Source organism: Phocoena phocoena, chromosome 2, assembly GCF_963924675.1.
Source record: "Phocoena phocoena chromosome 2, mPhoPho1.1, whole genome shotgun sequence".
Classification (NCBI taxonomy): domain Eukaryota; kingdom Metazoa; phylum Chordata; class Mammalia; order Artiodactyla; family Phocoenidae; genus Phocoena; species Phocoena phocoena.
Window position 1 is genome coordinate 47,120,856 of NC_089220.1, and position 19,176 is coordinate 47,140,031.

General features: G+C 43.9%; 1 protein-coding gene across 3 annotated transcripts in view; it reads left to right on the forward strand.

Annotated features, from left to right (window-relative positions):
• The first annotated feature begins 12,982 nt into the window (after nt 1-12,982).
• The window catches only part of DDHD1 (DDHD domain containing 1), an 87,492-nt gene continuing 81,298 nt past the window's right edge, over nt 12,983-19,176 (forward strand). For all 3 annotated transcript variants that reach the window (XM_065871879.1, XM_065871878.1, XM_065871880.1), the window contains exon 1: nt 12,983-13,835. In XM_065871879.1, coding sequence (XP_065727951.1) covers nt 12,983-13,835 — 853 coding nt within the window. The remainder of the gene's footprint in view (nt 13,836-19,176) is intronic.

Below are 19,176 nucleotides of genomic sequence, written 5' to 3' on the forward strand. Positions count from 1 at the left end.
TTCCACTTATGGTGATACATTCCTTTGTGTTAAACATTGACCTATCTCTACTACCCTTTTAAAAATTTTAAATACTCCTATGGACAGAGACTTTCAGCATGAATGAAATATCTCATTTTCCCCCTGGAACAGAAGAAATCAGATAGCAGAAGCAACTCAGAAGAGGAAGCACTGAAAGACAGAAAAAGAGAGAAGAAAAGAAAAACAGAAGCACCAGGCAGCATCAACCCTTTGTAAAGTCACTGTTACTATGGACAGCATTGGACTTTTGAATACAATATCCTACCTTAGCTACATCTTTAGAATGAAAAAGTCAAAATAGTTTATAGGTTTATTATTGTTGTGCCCCAAATCAAGGATTAAATATAGACTCATTAATATTGATGTAGTGAGATAACATTTTGTGATATTAACCTAGAGTTCTCTCCCTTACTCTCACCCCTCTACCCCTCCCCCACCCCTCCACTCAGTAGTGCCTGGTATTCCTAGGCCCTTCCCAGGGCCCCGCAGTAGGTCCTTCTACATTCACTGTCTCCAGAAGGACCTAGGAAGCCTGCTAGGTCCTTCACCTTTGCCCACTTGGCCTAGCGTGGGAGAGTAGAAATGGCTGCACAAGGTCTCCCCTTGCCCAGAGTGCCTGAGACAGCTTCGCAGAGTTTTCCATGTACCACTGTGGCCTTCAAGTTGAACAATGCCCAACATACAACTGAGAGAGGACCAGCAGGCCTGAAGATGCCTTGAGATTGGGACAAGGGAGACACAAGAGTGACCCACTGGCCAACCATCAAAGATCAGAGAGGAAAGTTGACAATCTTGGCAGATGCCAGGATGGCTAAATGATGACAACATAAAACACATGTCCCGGCTCCCCCCCTCCAGTCTGGCACCTGGCAGAGGTGAGCACCCCAGAACTCAGACCCTGAGATGAATTTTGACCACCTGGCAGAATAGAGAAAAAAGAGGGAACGTCCCTTGCATAACTGCATATGTAGCCCGAAATGGGTACACTCTACGTTGGTTAATAGAAGTTGCAATTTAAACAGAGAGAAAAGTGTTTTTAAAAAACAAGGAGGGGCTTCCCTGGTGAAGCAGTGGTTGAGAGTCCGCCTGCCGATGCAGGGGACACGGGTTCATGCCCCGGTCCAGGAGGATCCCACATGCCGCGGAACGGCTGGGCCCATGAGCCATGGCCGCTGAGCCTGCGCGTCGCGGAGCCTGTGCTCCGCAACGGGAGAGGCCACAAAAGTGAGAGGCCCGCGTACCAAAAACAAACAAACAAACAAACAAAAAACCAAGGAGATAGGGCACAAGGTTAACATGGACAGAAGCAAATCAAGAGCCTCTACCTCATGCCGTGGGAGTCACATGGCACTTGTACTTGGATGACAAGTATAAGGATCCTGTCCCAGGACCCCAGTGTAGGGGCAGCGCCACCCACACTCACACTCCAGAGGCTTTGCCCAGTGTGAACTGATGCATGAAATTGGCCAGGATTATATTTCATTTAGCAAGAGTTACAATATGACATTTCTTTCAGACCCTGAATTCTGAAAATTCCTTTGCAAGAGCACTGAAACCTGAATACTGTAAAGGAAAGAAAAGGGTCAGAGTTGGGAGAGGAATATAAAACACTGTAAAACACAAGAATAAGGTAAGAAAAGAATGAAAAAATGAGAGAAGCATAGAGAAGAGAGAGAATACATAAGATCATGTAAGCAGTTACTAAGCCACATCCACTATAAGATCATGTAAGCAGTTACTAAGCCACATCCAATGTCCCCCCAACCCGCGGGACATTCCCACTATTTCAATAGCTTTAGTTCCCTCTGGGTGAACATATCAGTGTAACTGCTTACATCTTGGTAGGTGCTAATAATGGCATGCCTGATGCCCCCATTTGGCAAAAGAGCCAAAAATCTTATGTAGTCACAGACACCAAATTTGGGGGTAGGAAAAATAATTATAGAGGATCATAGCTAGAAACAACCTTAGCTCTATTTCCTCCTATTGCATATGAGAAAAGTCAGACCCTGTGAGACTAAAAGGGTTGCCAGAGGTCACATGTCTAGCTGGTGGCAGACCTAAGTCTAGAATCCTGGTTTCCTAATTTCCTGTCCCATGCTTGTTCCACTGCTTCATTCCCATATGCTGCTATTCACTCTATATCTTGAAACACAGATGCTTTCCCTGATCTCTGTTAATAGTACCAAATTTTTTCTTTCCATTTCTACGAAGGACCCTGCTAAGGACTTCTGGATCCACAAGGCCAAATGTACCCACCTACAGAAAGGAAGAGAAAGTTACTGTAGCCCAAATATTATTTTTCTAAACCCAGAGCTCTTCCTGGAAAAGTTCTGAAAAATACTCCCATGCAATAGTTATTAAAACAAAACAAAACAAAACAAAACAAAAACAGTTAACTGGTTCTCTAGTCACTTGAGTACAGCTGATGGACCAGATGACAGCAGGCCTCCATTGGGCAAAGGGTAAGCCATCATTGCATCATCATGTCCTTGGTGAGCTGTGGGGAGCATAGTTAAAACATAGGAAGTAAACAGAAGAAATCTAGACAGGAAAATGGGGCTTTGCTTAATGTTATTGCCAATCAAACAGAATTGCTGTTGTTATTTCTTTGAAAGAAGGAAGCAATATTTATGTTCATTTGGGGAAGGGCATCTTCTAAGAAGGTTGCAGTATTTGTTAAAATATGTATCTGAAAACTCTTTGTTCTTGAAGTGAAGCCAAACTTAAGGAAGCCTAATTAAGGTAGGCTATCTTTGCAATGAAGTAGGACGATTAAAAATGGATGGCATAGCCATTTTAAGGAGGCCTAGAGGGCTTCCCTGGTGGCGCAGTGGTTGGGGGTCTGCCTGCTGATGCAGGCGACACGGGTTCATGCCCCAGTCCGGGAAGATCCCACATGCTGCGGAGCGGCTGGGCCCGTGAGCCATGGCCATTGAGACTGCGCGTCCAGAGCCCGTGCTCCGCAACGGGAGAGGCCACAACAGTAAGAGGCCCACATACCGCAAAAAAAAAAAAAAAAAAAAAGGAGGCCTAGAAAACTGTTCCTCATGGGTCATGGGCACTGAGAAGGAAAAAAAAAAGAAAAGGATTTTCTGAAAATGGAAATCCCCTAATTCTTGATGCTGATGCCTCCTAATTTTTGTGGAAGGACAAAATTTCTTTAAAAGGACACCTCTGGGGGCTTCCCTGGTGGCACAGTGGTTCAGAGTCCGCCTGCCGATGCAGGGGACACGGGTTCGTGCCCCGGTCCGGGAGGGTCCCGCGTGCCACGGAGCGGCTGGGCCCGTGAGCCATGGCCGCTGAGCCTGCGCGTCCAGAGCCTGTGCTCCGCAACAGGAGAGGCCACAACGGTGAGAGGCCCGCGTACGACAAAAAAAAAGGACACCTCTGTTCAATTTGAAAAAAATGAGTTCTGGGCTGCTCTTGTGTGATATCCACTTATACAGAGCCTCATTATACATTAGCATCACTTATGAAGCAGCGAGGTCTACTGAGAGACAGTGTAATGGATGGAAGAAGTCAGTGCATAACTCAGTCCTTTCTCATGGGTTTTGCCAAAGCTAGATTTCCAACAACATGCCTGTGCAGATCATTTCTAGAACTGTTCCCTCATCTTTACAATTATGATAGGCAATCTCATTTTCTTTAATCCATCTTATACTCCATTGACTAATTAATCTTCCTTTCAAAAAGAGGGAAGGGGGCTGAGATGATGTTACTCTTCTACTAAAAAAACAGTCTGTGTGTTCCTAGTATTACTGAATAAATTCTAGCCTCACAAGCATGGTACTGGCTCAGGGGCCTCTGTGATCTAGCAAAAACAAACCCTGCTTGGCACAAAATAGAATGCAAGTATTGTTTCACTTTATATTTGGTTTTGTTAATGTGCCAAATAAACCTTTCATCCAATTCTTTTAACCATTTTTAAGTTTTCTTTCCCTCTTCAGCTAATTTTCTTTTCATAACTTCTGCCCAGTTTTTTGACAGGGGTTTATTAGTTTTTCCAATCCATGAATAGGAACTCTTTATCTATTAAGATTTATAATCTTATGTCAGTCATCTTTATGACAACTTTTTCAGTTTGTTGATGATACTAACTTAACGGGTGAATTTAGAAAGTCAAAACATTTATCACTTAATTGATAGGACCAGAGTTTTTCTTCCACACAACTCAATGTCTAGAATCTCTTTCTGGAAGTTTTTCCTCTTACCCTCTGTCTTTCCTGTTTTCTACCAGATTCATATGGAAGTATCCAGTGTTTTCTGGCTCCAACTCTTTCATACACTGACATTGATTGGTCTTAAGAGTTTTAACCCTTTGTGCCTTTACCAATCTGATAAACTATTGTGACTTTATTGGGTTAATGGAAAAAAGCTGTCTTTTTCCTTCCGGATGGCAGAACTTCCATTGTACCCAGGATGCCCTAGCTGGGCCTGGGCCTTAATATTTTTCAAACCTGGGTGAGTGGGAGACAATAGAAAATACATATTGGTCCCTGCTGCCAGCTCCTGGCACAGAGCTCCTGTAACCCTTGTAATTTCCTAGGTGATAGGAGTGTCTTTTGTTCTAATGAAGTGACTCCGATTCAGCTCCTGGATGGCTTCTGGATGAGGGCTGGTTACCCTAAAGACCAAGCCTTGATTGGAAGCTTAGAATTTTCAGCCCTGCCCCCTCCCCCTGCCATTCTCTTGAGAAGGGAGAAGGAATGAAAATGGAATTAGTGATTGATCATGTCTGCATGATGACGTCTCCATAAAATCTCAAAAGTATGTGGTTCGGAGAGCTTCCCGGTTGGTGAACACACGAAGGTGCCAGGAGAGTGTGGGCTCAGAGAGGGCATGGAAGCTCTAGGCCCTTTCCCACATCCCTTGCCCTATGTATCTCTTCATCTGGCTGTTCATCTGTAGCCTTTATCATATCCTTTAATAAACTGGTAAAAGGAAGTAACTGTTTCCCTGAGTTCTGTGAGCCACTCTAGCAAATTAAAACTAGGAGAGATTGTGGGAATCTCCATTTGAAGCCAAGTTAGATAGAAGTGGTGGGTAACCTGGGAACCTACTACTTTTACTTGGCATCTGAAGTGTGGTGGGAGGGGCAGCTTGTGGGACTGAGCCCCTAACCTGCAGGATCTGACACTATCTCCAGGTAGATAGTGTCAGAATTGAGTTAAATTGTAGGACACCCAGCTGGTGTCATGGAGAATTTCTTGGTGTGGGAAAAACCTCCACACATTTGGTGACCAGAAGTGTCAGAAGTGAAGCATTCTGTTTGAAGGTAAAGAAGACACACAGGAGAAAAAGGCAGTAGGGAAGAACTGGGTTTTCGCCGAACAGGAGGAAGGGGAAAAGTTGAGGGTTTTCCTATACAGTGAGTATAAGTGAGAATGTTGTCATATAAGAGTTGTAGTTTCTTTTGTACCCAGAAGCAGAGACTTCTTTCTTTGCCTTTGGCGGAGACTATTCCTTTGTTCTTGGGAGAAGCTATTAAGGTGCTTGACCTTTTTCGTGTATTAACTTGACCACAGATGCTACATGTTCCGATCTGAGCACATACTGTTCTGTGCTAGTTGACCCCAGGCTTTATCTTCATCTTTTATGTTGGGAAGGGGAAAGACAGGAAGAAGAAGGGAACTGAGAGTTGGCCCTAGGAACTGGAAATTGAAGGGAGAGGTTGAAGGGGAAGCTTTGTGACTCTAGGCAGAGTCTCTAAGTTTCAGGTGAAAGGTGTTTCTCAGAGCCCAGAAGAGGGCTGATCTCTTCTCCTCCCAGCTCAGCCTGGCACTACTCTGGCACCTGGATGGTGGAGGCTCGGGGAGAATCTGAAGACAGCAACTTGGCAAAGCTACTGCCAATATCAGGAGAGGATGGCGCCATTAGTAAGGTGACAGTGAGGTTCCTTCAAGATACTTGGAGGCCAGTAAGAACACGTGGGTAGACACAGTGCTACCAGAGCAGTAGAAATGGAATGTGGTGGGCGAGGATGATTACTGTAGTGGACAGAACAGATTGTGAGAAGATGTAAGCCATCCTTTTGGGGACAACAGAAAATATTTGGGAAATGTTTGACTAGCAATCCAGTCAGTGGGAGCTCAAGTCATAATTCGTGCATTAAAAACTTAATATGACCTCATTTATACTTAGTGAAAAGCCTGGCCATACCAGTTATACACACTTTAAGGGTACATATACAAGAACAATACACCTACCTTTATTATATAACTCAAGAAAGTGTCTCAAATTATGGGTGTATATCAGACCAGGTAGGAAGGAAGGACTCACCATGGCAGGCTGTTGAAGAAATATCGATATTTTGAAGCAGGTTGAGCTTTGCAATGTCCTTCCCATCAAAACTGAGCAAAGACTTACACAGGATAAGCCCCTGGTGGGACCATATGAGAAAGATGATAATATCAGTACAGTAATTTTTTAATTATACAAGTAACATACAAATGTATGCTTATATAAAGTTCAATTAATATAGAACTTAAGGTCAACTTCATTTTCTTTCCGGAAGTAACTATGTGGGTAATTTGCAGCTTATCCTTTCAAACTTTTACCAATTATTTACACAGATGTAGGTGAATATATACAAACATGTGTCTATATAAACATATAGAGTGTGGGTTTGTGTTTTTAATGTAAAAATGCAATCAAACCACAGATAATTCTTCTGTAACTTGTTGTTTTCACTTAGTAATACAACTTGGAGATCTTTCTGTGCCAGTACATTCTTTTTAATTGCTCTTTGCCTAATGTTCCATAGCTTCACAGATGTACAATAGATTATTTAACCATTCTGCTATTTTTATTCCAATGCCAAGATACTTCCTACTCTGGGTTACTTTTTTGTTTTGTTTGTTCTTATTGTGTTGTTTTCAAAACAGAGATAATACAGTTTGAATTGTATTTTCTAGTACTATGTCTCTGTAAGTGTTTAGGAAAGATACTCTCTCCCATTGCCCAACCCCCAAAACGTTCTGTAGAAAACGCATGACTTCTCTGAGAAATTCCGGGAAAGAATATCCATAGTGTAAAGGCAAGGCCGTTGTTACTCGTTTCTTGTATTCAAAATGCAAGTTGTTAAATCTTGAAGAAGACTGTATTCCTGAAGAACTTTGCTTTCCTACCATCCTATTTTAATTCATCAATGACTTTACCCTAACAGCTGTTTAGTGTGGGCCAAAAAGCCAGTGGGAAAGTTGTGAAAGAGGTTTTATTTGTGAGTCTAGAATTATATATTATTCAAACTGAAACCTTATATTTGAAATGCTGACTTTATGGTGTAAGGATAAACACTCTTTTTTTTTTTTTTTTTTTTTTTTGCGATACGTGGACCTCTCACTGTTGTGGCCTCTCCCGTTGCGGAGCACAGGCTCCGGACGCGCAGGCTCAGCGGCCATGGCTCACGGACCCAGCCGTTCCGCGGCATGTGGGATCTTCCCGGACCGGGGCACGAACCCGCGTCCCTGCATCGGCAGGCGGACTCTCAACCACTGCGCCACCAGGGAAGCCTGGATAAACACTCTTAAGCAGCAGTTGCAAAAACAGTGAATCGATTCTGCCACTCAGTCCTTGAAACACTCTGCAAATTACCCAGAGTTGCTCTAATGGAAATCCCTACTGAAACATGACTTCTTTCTTCTCTCCTTTTTCTCTTGTTATATGAAAACCAGAATAAACTATACACACACATGATGCTGCTTTTAAGCCTTTCTCAGCCTAATATTATGCTTATCAATTACTTTGTGTTGAAGGCCCATATGAGTTATATACTATATAACTGCTGTATTTCCAGTTTATATACTAAATTTTCAGTTTAGCCCCAGGGTGAGATAGGAAAGAACCCTGAAGCACAAACGTCATCAAATGCATCTATAATGCATGCATACTGCAGACCTCACAGCAGCCTATGATTATGGTCCAATTCACTTTTCTATAATGAAAGGTCAGGGAAATAGCTAACTCTGCTCTTTCTGATACAAACAAGCTGAGGATTTTGCGGCTGCCTCCACTGAGCATCAATATTGTATTGATTTACATTTTCTTTCATTTGAATATAAACCTTCAATACCATTGACCTTTATTTCCAGAAGGAATATAAAAAATAATTTTATGAGGTTTTGATAAGTACAGTTTTGTGGGCAGACTTCTTGCAAATCTTTAAGTAAATGCACTTAATAATTCTACATCTTAAGTGTGACTTCTGTTAAACATAAAAACAACAAACCATCAGCAAAATAGCACTAGACAATAAATATTTGTTGAAAGAATAAACAAAAGGATGAATGACTTTATTCATTATGTATTCCTACGTTATTTCTGCTTGCCCAGCTACCTTTTGATTGTAACTTGGCTTCCTCTTTTGATTTGCCTTTAGGGAAAGAATGACTCCTGTGGTCATTCTGGCGTTACAGTTATCAATATTTTCCTCACAGGAACTAAAAAGTTGGCATTCTGGGTTTATTTAAAGATACCTCTAGATAGTTGAATGCTTCACTGCAGGACCTAGGATAATGCCTGAAACTCTGTAGACATCTTATACAGGTTCAATGAATGTTTCCTCCTTCAGGCTAGGTTATCATTCCATTTAGTCTGTGACCAAAGACACTCTCTGCTATGGTCTGAATGTTTGTGTCTCTCCAAAATTCATATGTTGAAATCCTAATCCCCAAGGTGATGGCATTAGGAGGGTAGATCTTCATCTGTGAAGATCTTTGGAGGGTGATTATGTCATGAAGGCCCTTATAAAGAAGCCTCACAGAGCTCCTTAGCCCCTCCCAATAAGTGAAGACCCAGTGAAAAGATAACATCTATGAACCAGGAAGCTCTCACCAGACACGGTATCTGCCAGCACCATGACCTTGAACTTACTAGCCTCCTGAACTATAAGAAATAAATGTTGCTTATAAGCCACCCAGTTTGTTATATTTTGTTATAGCAGCCTGAGACTAAGACACTCACATTTTAAGAAACTAAGTAAGTAGAAATCCTAAAATAAAAAATTTAAATGTAGCAGATGGCTTATCAAATAGGAAATACAGCAGACGGAGGGTATTGTTATATGACTTTCTTCACTCTAAATATTCTGCCATATACTTTGGACAAAGCCATTTCAAGTGCAGGTGTGAGTTATTGGCTCATAATAAATTACATGGCATAAGGTTAACCCTAATATTTTTACACAGGTGAAAATGGATTAAAATGGACAACAGGGACAACCTTTAAGAGAGAAGAAAAGGGGGCTTCCCTGGTGGCGCAGTGGTTGAGAGTCTGCCTGCCGATGCAGGGGACATGGGTTCGTGCCCCAGTCCAGGAGGATCCCACATGCCGCGGAGCGGCTGGGCCCGTGAGCCATGACCGCTGAGCCTGCGTGTCCGGAGCCTGTGCTCCGCAACGGGAGAGGCCACAACAGTGAGAGGCCCACGTACCGCAAAAAAAAAAAAAAAGAGAGAGAGAGAGAAGAAAAGGGAAGGGTAGCACAAAATTGCACCATGTAAGTTTTGAGAGGTGGCAAGGGGAAGATGGCTGCTATTGCTAGATAGCCCCTGCCATGTGCCCAATAGTAAACGGAGCATGGCAAGATGTGCCCATGAGATGCTTCAGTCTCTTATACTACAAACCAGCTGGCTTTGCCTCTTTTTCTCTCCCAACCAATGAGAACTTTCCAGGCTTGGCTCCACATCCACCTGGTTATTGCAGCAGCATGGGTCCACAAATGCCAAAAGTCTGAATCGATCATACTTATTTGGCTTATGTGAAGAAGGCTTGGTCTTGGGTAATTATTTTTAAAAAAAAATAGAATGCTTTGCATACAACCATGGAAGTTCAGATACTGCTGTGTGAATCGCATACACTAATAATGTAGAGTGGTGAGGACCCACCTGACATCTGTTCCAACAGGTTGGGACTGGAATAGAGGAACCCTTCCCCCTCTTGTCAGGATCATGTGATCTGAAAAGATGCTCTAGAAAGCAAAGGTAGGATAGTGGTAGCAGGAAGTATCAGATAAAAGATGACTTCTTAAAGCAGAAGACATTGAATAGAGCAGCTTTGTGGCTTTTGCCTTGATATGGCTAAGGAATAACAATGAAATAAACACATACAGTTATGTGAAATTAGGTATTATACTTTCAAATATCTTTTATTCACTGTCAGCCTGAGGTTGGCTACATGGCTCTGTCCTTCTGGTCCCAGCTCATTTCCAAGAGACAGAGGCAATCTCAACTAACTCCCACAAATACTGATTGATATCTGCCCTCACTAAGGTCTAAATCAAGATAGTGAGGTCAGGAGAGAACCTGAGGTTCCCTGCTCCTGCCAAATGGATAGTGATTTTGTTCATCATCTCTGAGGATCAACATTTTCTTCAAGACAGATCATGCTACCTAAAAAATTGTGGCCTTATGCAGTGGTCCCCAAGAGGATAATCTTCTCAGCGTAACCTAATAAGCACAACATTTAAACAATAGGAACATTCATTCAGTACAGGGAAGGGAATAAGTTTTTTTCTTTTTTTTTTTTTTTTTTTACAGAGGAAAATACTCTGACCAGGTAGCTGTACAGGTAGTCCATCAAGAAACCTAAAGGGATAGAGATATTTTAAATGTTGTGATATCCTGTATATTAAATAACCTTTATAGTACTTTGCACACTGTACTATAATGTATCTGTTTACTTGTATGTATCCCCCACTAGGCAATAATGTCCTTGAAGAAGGAACTGAGTCTCTCCCATTCTCTTTTGTATTGGAACCTAGCACAGAGATACCTGGCACATAGGTGACCATCAAAACACTGTAGAATGAATGCTGTTATGGGTAGCAAATAGATCAAAGCTCAGAGCTAATTTCAGATTCTGAAAGTTGTCCATAGAAAGACTGGAGAAGAAATTGACATGCAGGTACTCAGAAAGCAATATACACAGAAACAAGGGCTCTGATCTTATGTGCTTTGAGTCAGGGCTGCAGTGTCTAGTTGGGCGGGTTGTTCACTGTGTAAGATTATCCAGCCAAGGGCACAAATTGGAGCAGAAATCCAGCCTATGCTCTACTTACCAAGCCATGACTGCCAACAGTGTTTTATATCTGCCCATGGGAAGCAATGCCTTTTTTCAAACACATACAAGCTAGAGATTGTCCTTTTTTTGTTTTGTTTTTTATTTTTGGCTGTGTTGGGTCTTCGTTGCTGCACGTGGGCTTACTCTAGTTGCGGCAAATGGCGACTACTCTTCGTTGCTGTGCGCAGGCTTCTCACTGCTGTGGCTTCTCTTTGTTGCGGAGCACCGGCTCTAGACACATGGACTTCAGTAGTTGCAGCACACAGGCTCAGTAGTTGTGGCTCGGGGGTCCTAGAGTGCGAGGGCTTCAGTAGTTGTGGCATGTGGACTTAGTTACTCTGCGGCATGTGGGATCTTCCCAGACCAGGGATCGAACCCGTGTCCCCTGCATTGACAGGCAGATTCTTAACCACTGCACCACCAGGGAAGTCCCAGACTGTCCTGTTTTAAATAATGGCAATCTCTGACAGGTTAGATCCCAGCAGCAAGAAAAAAAATGCTCTATCAATCTGATTCCATCACAAATGGTGGAAAAAGAAACTGAATATTGTCTGATCTTGAATTGAGAATACTGACATTGGAGATTGTTTTTCTCTGGATTTTTAACAAAGGGTGATTGGCTTATAAAACTTTTTTTGTAATATAAAAGAACCGCATAGGGGAGCCTCCGCATTCAACCTGATCCCAGGAAATAAGCTACAGAATCAGAGATGCATGGAGAACAGGTTCCAGTTCTGCAGGGGGCCAGGGTTCTATCCTTGGTTAGGGAACTAGATCCCGCATGCCGCAACTAAAAAGGTCCCATGTGCTGCAACTAAGACCTGGCACAGCCAAATAAATAAATAAATATTAATTTTTTACAAAAAGGTTACAGAATTCCATTGCTATGAGACTTTAAGAGAGCATCTAGTCCAACAATCATTTAATTTTACAGATGAGGAAACCAAACAGATGGAGATTAAGTGACCAGCCTGTGGTTAGTTATCAAAACTAAGTCTAGAACCTGGTTTTCTGGTTTTCAATCCAGTAATCTATCACAACTGGCTGTGCTTGACACCATTATAATCAACATTGACGGTGCATCCACTGTGTGGGAGAGATTGAGACATATAGACTTGGTCTCCAACAGGGGCATTACAATGAGGTTGAGAAAACAGAAAATAAGTATTGTAAGACTAGCAGTAATATGAGATGGCATATGAAGGGAGATTTAGACTTGGGTTTGAGTAGGAGTGCTGGCGCAACGTAAGCAATCAGTGGTTAAGTGGTGGAATGCCCTCGCGTAGGCCGACAATTCTGGAGGGACCAGAACCAGGTGATTGATAAGGTCCAGCTGGGGCTGCAGGCAGGCCTAAGGTCACAAAACCAGTGTCAGGAGAATCCAATTTCCCAGAGCCCTCTCGACGGGTAGCTTAAGCCTTTGGGCTCGAGACTCGCATTGCAAGGATGAGTCGGCTAAAGCTTCTCCACACCTGAACTCTGACCCTCAGAAGGGCGGGGTCCGAAGCAGCAGCACGGCAGGGAGAAGGAAGAGGAGGTGAAGGGAATTGAGGAATCATGAGCTGACCCCTCTCCCGCGGCGGGAAGGGCAAGAGGCACGGATGCCGCACTGCTTGGGCTGAGAAGGGACTTCCGGGACTGCACACGCGGCCGGCGGGGCGGGGCTCCGGGCCAAGCGCCACCTACGTCGAGCTGCGTGACAATGGGGCGGGCGGCGGAACACGACTGCGGCGGCCGGGGGCCTCGGTGGGGGCGGAGCCGCCGCCGCTGCCGCCGCAGCCCCGGTCAGGATTTGAAAGATTAAAAACTCCTGGTGGAGAGGGCGGCGGCGTTGAATGTGTGGCGGAAGCGCTGTGGGCCACGGCTCGGCGCCGGGCCGGGCAGCCGGCGGCATCTCCACAGCATGAATTACCCGGGCCACGGGCCTCCCCGAAACCCCGAGCATAACGGCCGGGGCGGCGGCGGCGGTGCCACTGCTTGGGAACTGGGCGCGGATGCGCAGCCGGCGTTCGGCGGCAGCGTCTGCTGCTTCGACCACCTGCCCGCCGGGGACCCGGGCGACGACGAGGTGCCCCTGGCCCTGCTGCGCGGGGAGCCCGGACTGCATTTGGCGTCGGGAGCGGAGGACCACAACCACCACCTGGCGCTGGACCCCTGCCTCAGTGACAAGAACTATGACTTCAGCTCGGCCAACTCGGGCTCCTCGCTGCGCTACTACAGCGAGGGCGAGAGTGGTGGCGGCGGCAACTCCTCGTCGTTGCACCCGCCGCAGCAGCCGCCGCTGGTCCCGACGAACTCGGGGGGCGGCGGGACGGCCGGAGGGGGGCCCGGGGAGAGGAAGCGTACCCGGCTCGGCGGTGCGGCCGCCCGGCACCGTTACGAGGTGGTGACGGAGCTGGGCCCGGAGGAGGTGCGCTGGTTCTACAAGGAGGACAAGAAGACCTGGAAGCCCTTCATCGGCTACGACTCGTTCCGCATCGAGCTCGCCTTCCGAGCCCTGCCGCAGGCCACCGGGGCCCGGGCCCGGGCGCAGGACCCGGACGGCGACCATGTGGGCGGCCCGGCCTCCCCCGCGGGGCCGGCCTCCAGCTCCGCGGAGGACGACGCCGAGGACCGCGTCTGCGGCTTCTGCCCGCGCATTGCCGGGCACGGGCGCGAGATGGAGGAGCTGGTGAACATCGAGCGGGTGTGTGTGCGGGGCGGCCTCTACGAGGTGGATGTGACCCAAGGAGAATGCTACCCGGTGTATTGGAACCGTGAGTAGCCGGCCGGGGGAGGGAGCGGAACGGGCTGCCTCTACGGGGGCCGACACGCACCCGGGTGGCTTTGGAACTTGACCGCGGGGAGAGCGAGGCGCGTGAGGCCTGGCGTTTGGTCCGAGTAGGGTGGAGACCGTGCAGGCAGCGCCGGCAGGTGAAGGGTGAAGCGAGCAGATGGCAAAACCCCAGCCGCCTGGGGGATACTGCCGGGGTAGCGCCCCCTGGGTCAGCCGGGTTTTGCTGCCATCCCCTGGAGGTGATCCAGGAACGGATGGCCAGCGCCAAAGCTTTAGTTTCGTGATCCTACCTGAGCTTCGTCCACCCCGGGATCTGATTCGGTCTCATTTACCCTGAACTGCCTATGATTTAAATACCAGTCTGCCCTCTGGATTGGAAACGTTTGAGAGAATCTGAATCAGTTATGGACTTGGGAAAAGAATCTGAATCAGTTATGGACTTGGGAAAAGAAAATTAATCCCTGGCGGGAAGGGAAGAGAGAGAGGTTGTTCCCAGTGGTGCGTTTGGGAGAGGTGGAAAGCACTGGTCGAAGCATTTGTGGCAGATGGAGTCCGCTCACTCTCTCTATGTGGAATACTCGTTTTTCTCTCTCAGGTCCTTGTTTACATCTTTTCATTTTTGCCTGTTAACCTTGAAAAGGTACAAGGTTTATGCCTTGGTTTTCTCCTCTGTAAAATAGGGATTACTGTATCTACTTCGTAGGGTTTTTGTGGAGATTAAATGAGGCAATATACCTAAGGGCCTTGGAACTGTGCTTGGTACACACGTGTGATGTAGGTGTTAACAGTAAGTCCTTATTCATTACACAACAACACAGTTAGGTTTGTAATTAGGTTAAGGAGGAAGGCCGTCAGAAACATCCACCATTGCATGTAGCAAATGTTTTATATATATACATGTATATAATATTCTATAATAGCAGAAGCTGTTGGCTCCCAGTAATTTGTGATATATAGCTATAATTTTTATGGTCCCAGTGGCCTAGCTCAGATGTCTTCCGTACATCTTACAACATTCTGCCTTGTATTAATTATATGTATTGATGACTTAGCTTCCTTTCTGTATGTTTAGCATCTTCTGGGCAAAGTCCATCACCTTTGTCTTCATATTCTCATAGGGCCTAGTGCAGAAAATATTTTTTAAAATAGGTATTGAATTGCATAAGCGATTCTATAATGTTAAAACATTCACGTTAAGCATGAGTCACTAAGATAGCAATTACAAGATGTATCAAATCACCAAACAAAATAAGCATAGCAGGAAATTCAGTTTCTTCCTACACTTTAAGATGACATTGAAGGCATTTGTTACCACTTTCACAAGGCCAGATTCATATGGGACTTGTCACATCATTCACTCCTTTTGATTGTAAGCTCACTAAGGACAGGATATGCTTGTATTCACTCACTCATTCATCTTTTTCCTTTTTACCAGTATTTGTACATCACGCAGTACTCTTGTGAAGGCAATAGGAAAGGTGAAAAAAAAAAAGGACAATCCTTACCCTTGAGGAGCTTCCCACTAAGTCTTTTCTTCAGATGACCTAGACATCATGATAGATTTTTTTTTTCCTTTGAAGATAGAAGCACAAGGACTTAATTGGAGTCATAAAGTTGGATAAAATGCAGGGCATCCTTGGAGAGGCCTGGAAACCAAGAGATGAATCTTACCTTTAGATCAACTGAAGTATATTCACCTAGAATACTGTGTGTTCTTTTGGTTTATGATAAGATTGTTAATGCTTACACAGTGCTTGACTGTCTACAAAGTGATTTTTTCACATTCATTATTTCATAGTGATAGCAGCAAATGAATGCTAATGTTCTTTATATGAAGAAGCGGGCTCAGTGAAATTAATGAACTTGTCCAAGGTCACTCACCTAGAAAGTGGTAAAACAGTTCATAGTCTAGCGGGGGAATACAGCCCAGTGTCCAAAGAGCATCTGACCCACCTAGGGATGAGGATGTCAGAAAAGCTTCTCAGATTATGTGAGACTGAGTCTTCAGGGATGAATTTAATCAGACAGAAGAACCAGGGAGATGGAGAGAAAGGCATACCAGCCAGATGGAGTAACATATGCAAGGATACAGAAGCATTACCTCATGGCACTTTGAGGAAATTAGGGCTATACCTGCAGGGGTCAAACCACACAGCTTAGGTTTGAGATTTGACCACCACAGAGACAGACGTGTTTGATTAGGGACATGAGGTGATTGTGAAGGAAGCATCTGCCTGTGAATGGTGCATTTGGGAGAATAGCTAGAAAAGGAAGAGGGTAGCATGCAGTGCTAAGGAGTTTGGACTTTACCCTGTATCAAGGAACCAAACACTTGAAGGTTCTCTATTACTTAGATGATTAGTGACAACACAAAGGTTGAATTGGACAGTTGGAGAATATCATTAGAATGCTAGTGTCATAAATCGAGGAACAGTTAGGGCCTATAAAAGTTAACCGGAAAGGAAAAGCTTAGTCTTCTCAAATCTTCTTTCCTAAATCAGATCACCAATAGACCAACTATAGCTTATAAATTAATTTTTGTTTACTGGCATAACAGCAACACCTATTTTGACTCCATTTTAGCATTTTCTAGATAGTTTTCTGCAAGATACAATCCTGTGGGTGTCCCAGGCCTCCATATGAGTTGAAAGGAAAATAGTGCTTTTTGTCCATAATTTACTACTTCTCACAAAATCCCATGTAACTTTGTTCTAATTGGCTCTTCAGGTCTTTGTGTATTATGTAAGTTTTCACACCGTCTCAGGAGGGTTCAGTCCCAGTATGGACTCTTCAGCCTTTCTTCAAGTGGAAGGACTCTTATGAACTTTGCAGCTTTTCACCTTCCTCCTTTTTACTTTTCTTTTTAAACCTTTCTGGAAATTTTCCAAATAGTGGTAATGAAAGGTTAAAAAAGAGTCCAATATGTTCCTACATATAATGGTGGTAGGATTCTAGTGACTTTTGTGACCTAAGTACACTTTATCTGGGTATCGAAGCCAATACGTTAGCTATCTATGCCTAGTCTAAAAGAAAGGTGTTAATTTAATTTATATTTACTTTTCCTTTTGAATTCTTACTGACAGATAAAATTTGAACCAATTTGGGGTACATGAATTGGAAGGGGAACAAAAGTTTTGTCTACCATAGCTAGGAAGCCAATATTATTACATGTGAAAACTTTAATTATAGGAAACTTATTTTTGTTTATTGACTGTTCAGATATTTTTCTCAATGCATGTGGACATTTCAGATAAAAACTGATCATTGCTGATAATGGCTAAGTGAACTCCCTTGCTCCCTGTGTTTTAACGAAGCTGCTTGTAGCCACCTTATAGGCTTGTTTTGAGAATTATTATTATAACATGCTTAGAACAATAGTAGACACAAAGTACTAGGTGTTAACTATATCTGTGTGGATCTCAGAAAACTTTATACCTTACTTGTAGAAACTCACATGAAGGTTAATAAGACTGGGTATTCAAACTGTTGAGTACCCAGGGTTTGTTGTCACTGGCCTTTACCTCATCACAGGTGAAATGTTTGTCAAGAATAATAACAAGAAATGGCCGAAGCATTTAGTAGTAGGCTATGGGAAGGCATTTGGAACATTATAGAGATATTTGATGAGTTAAGAATAGTTTTAGGACTTCCCAGGTGGCGCAATGGTTAAGAATCCGCCTGCCAATGCAGGGAACACGGGTTCGAACCCTGGTCCGGGAAGATCGCACATGCCATGGAGCACGAAGACCCAATGAAGCCAAAAATTAAAAAAAAACAAAAACAAACAAAACAAAAAAAAGAATAGTTTTAAAGCAATTCTGATAGCAGTGATGTGTGCAGTGTGCACTAGGCAATATGTAATATCCATTCATTGACTAAATTAGTTATTTTTTTAACTTTATTTTATTTTTATTTTGGCCGTGATGGGTCTTCATTGCTGCATGCAAGCTTTCCCTAGTTGCGGTGAGCGGGGACTGCTCTTTGTTGCGGTGCGCAGGCTTCTCATTGCAGTGGCTTCTCTTGTTGCAGAGCACGGGCTGTAGTCACACGGGCTTCAGTAGCCATGGCATGTGGCATCAGTAGTTGTGGCACACGGGCTTAGTTGCTTTGCGGCATGTGGGATCTTCCCAGACCAGGGATCGAAGCCGTGTCCCCTGCATTGGCAGCCAGATTCTTAACCACTGCACCACCAGGGAAGTCCTAAATTAGTTATTTAATTGACCAAATATTTATATGAATGTGTAGTTTCCAGAAGCAGTCATTAACTATAAGCCACAGCTTCCCTCACCCCTGCCCTTCCCCCATTTTGTGTACTATCAGGCCTATGTACATTATTATAATTCTAAGCCATTTGCAGTTTCAAACACTTCAGAAATTAATCAGTCTTCATGATATGTTGAAGAGAAAATATTATTATCCCAATAAAATATTGGAAAGTGTTATCCCAATAAAAAGGCAGAAAAATTAGGCCTTTTTCTGCAAGTACCCAAATTATATGATTTTTATTAACTTGGCGTAGCTGTAACCATCTCTTAGGTCTTTTTCATTCAAGGGTTAATAACCTTAATAAGTAATAATCCTTTATGAAGCACAAGGCATCAGAGGAAAGTAATAGAGTCCAAGCTGGTAGAAGGTACTCTTTCTTGATCAGTTTCTGCCTTCAGTAAAGCAGAGCTATAGGGACTAGAGATGCCTGACTCTAAAAAATTTGGGAGACTTTTATCTTTTACTGTTTTTAACTGCATTATCTCCCACTAGCTCAGCCTGGAAAGCAGCCTTGGGCTGCACTGGAATTCTGACTGTTCAGGTTTTAGAACCCTGGCGGAAATCTTCTGAGAGCTCCGTTCCAGATCAAGCCTGCTTTAGACTTTGTTTCAGAGACCTACTGAAATAGCACAAAGATATGAATGACTAGTGGGTGACTTGTATGGAGGGTAGGACTTGGCACTACCTGACCAAAGCATTCAGGACTTTTCTTTCCCTTTGCATTGTACCATTAGTTTAAAAACTGATTTAATATCAGTTATTGATCCACCTTGTTTGTGTATGGCTCAAATGTGATAATGCCTGTTGTGCAAGTTACCTTATATAAATGTTCAGACTAATTAGTACGCTTTTCTTTCCTCCGTCTGTCATCACCCTCTTGTTTCCTCCTTTACTATTTTGCTGTAAAAAAAGACTTTTGCTACGCTTCCCTCTTCCAAATTTTATTTCCTGGGTCTTTTATCTTCACATTACACCCTGTAATTTCTGCTTTGCTAAGATCTTTGATGTCTGAAACCCTACGGCTGATTCTTTTCTGTAGAGAGCAAGGAAAAGCT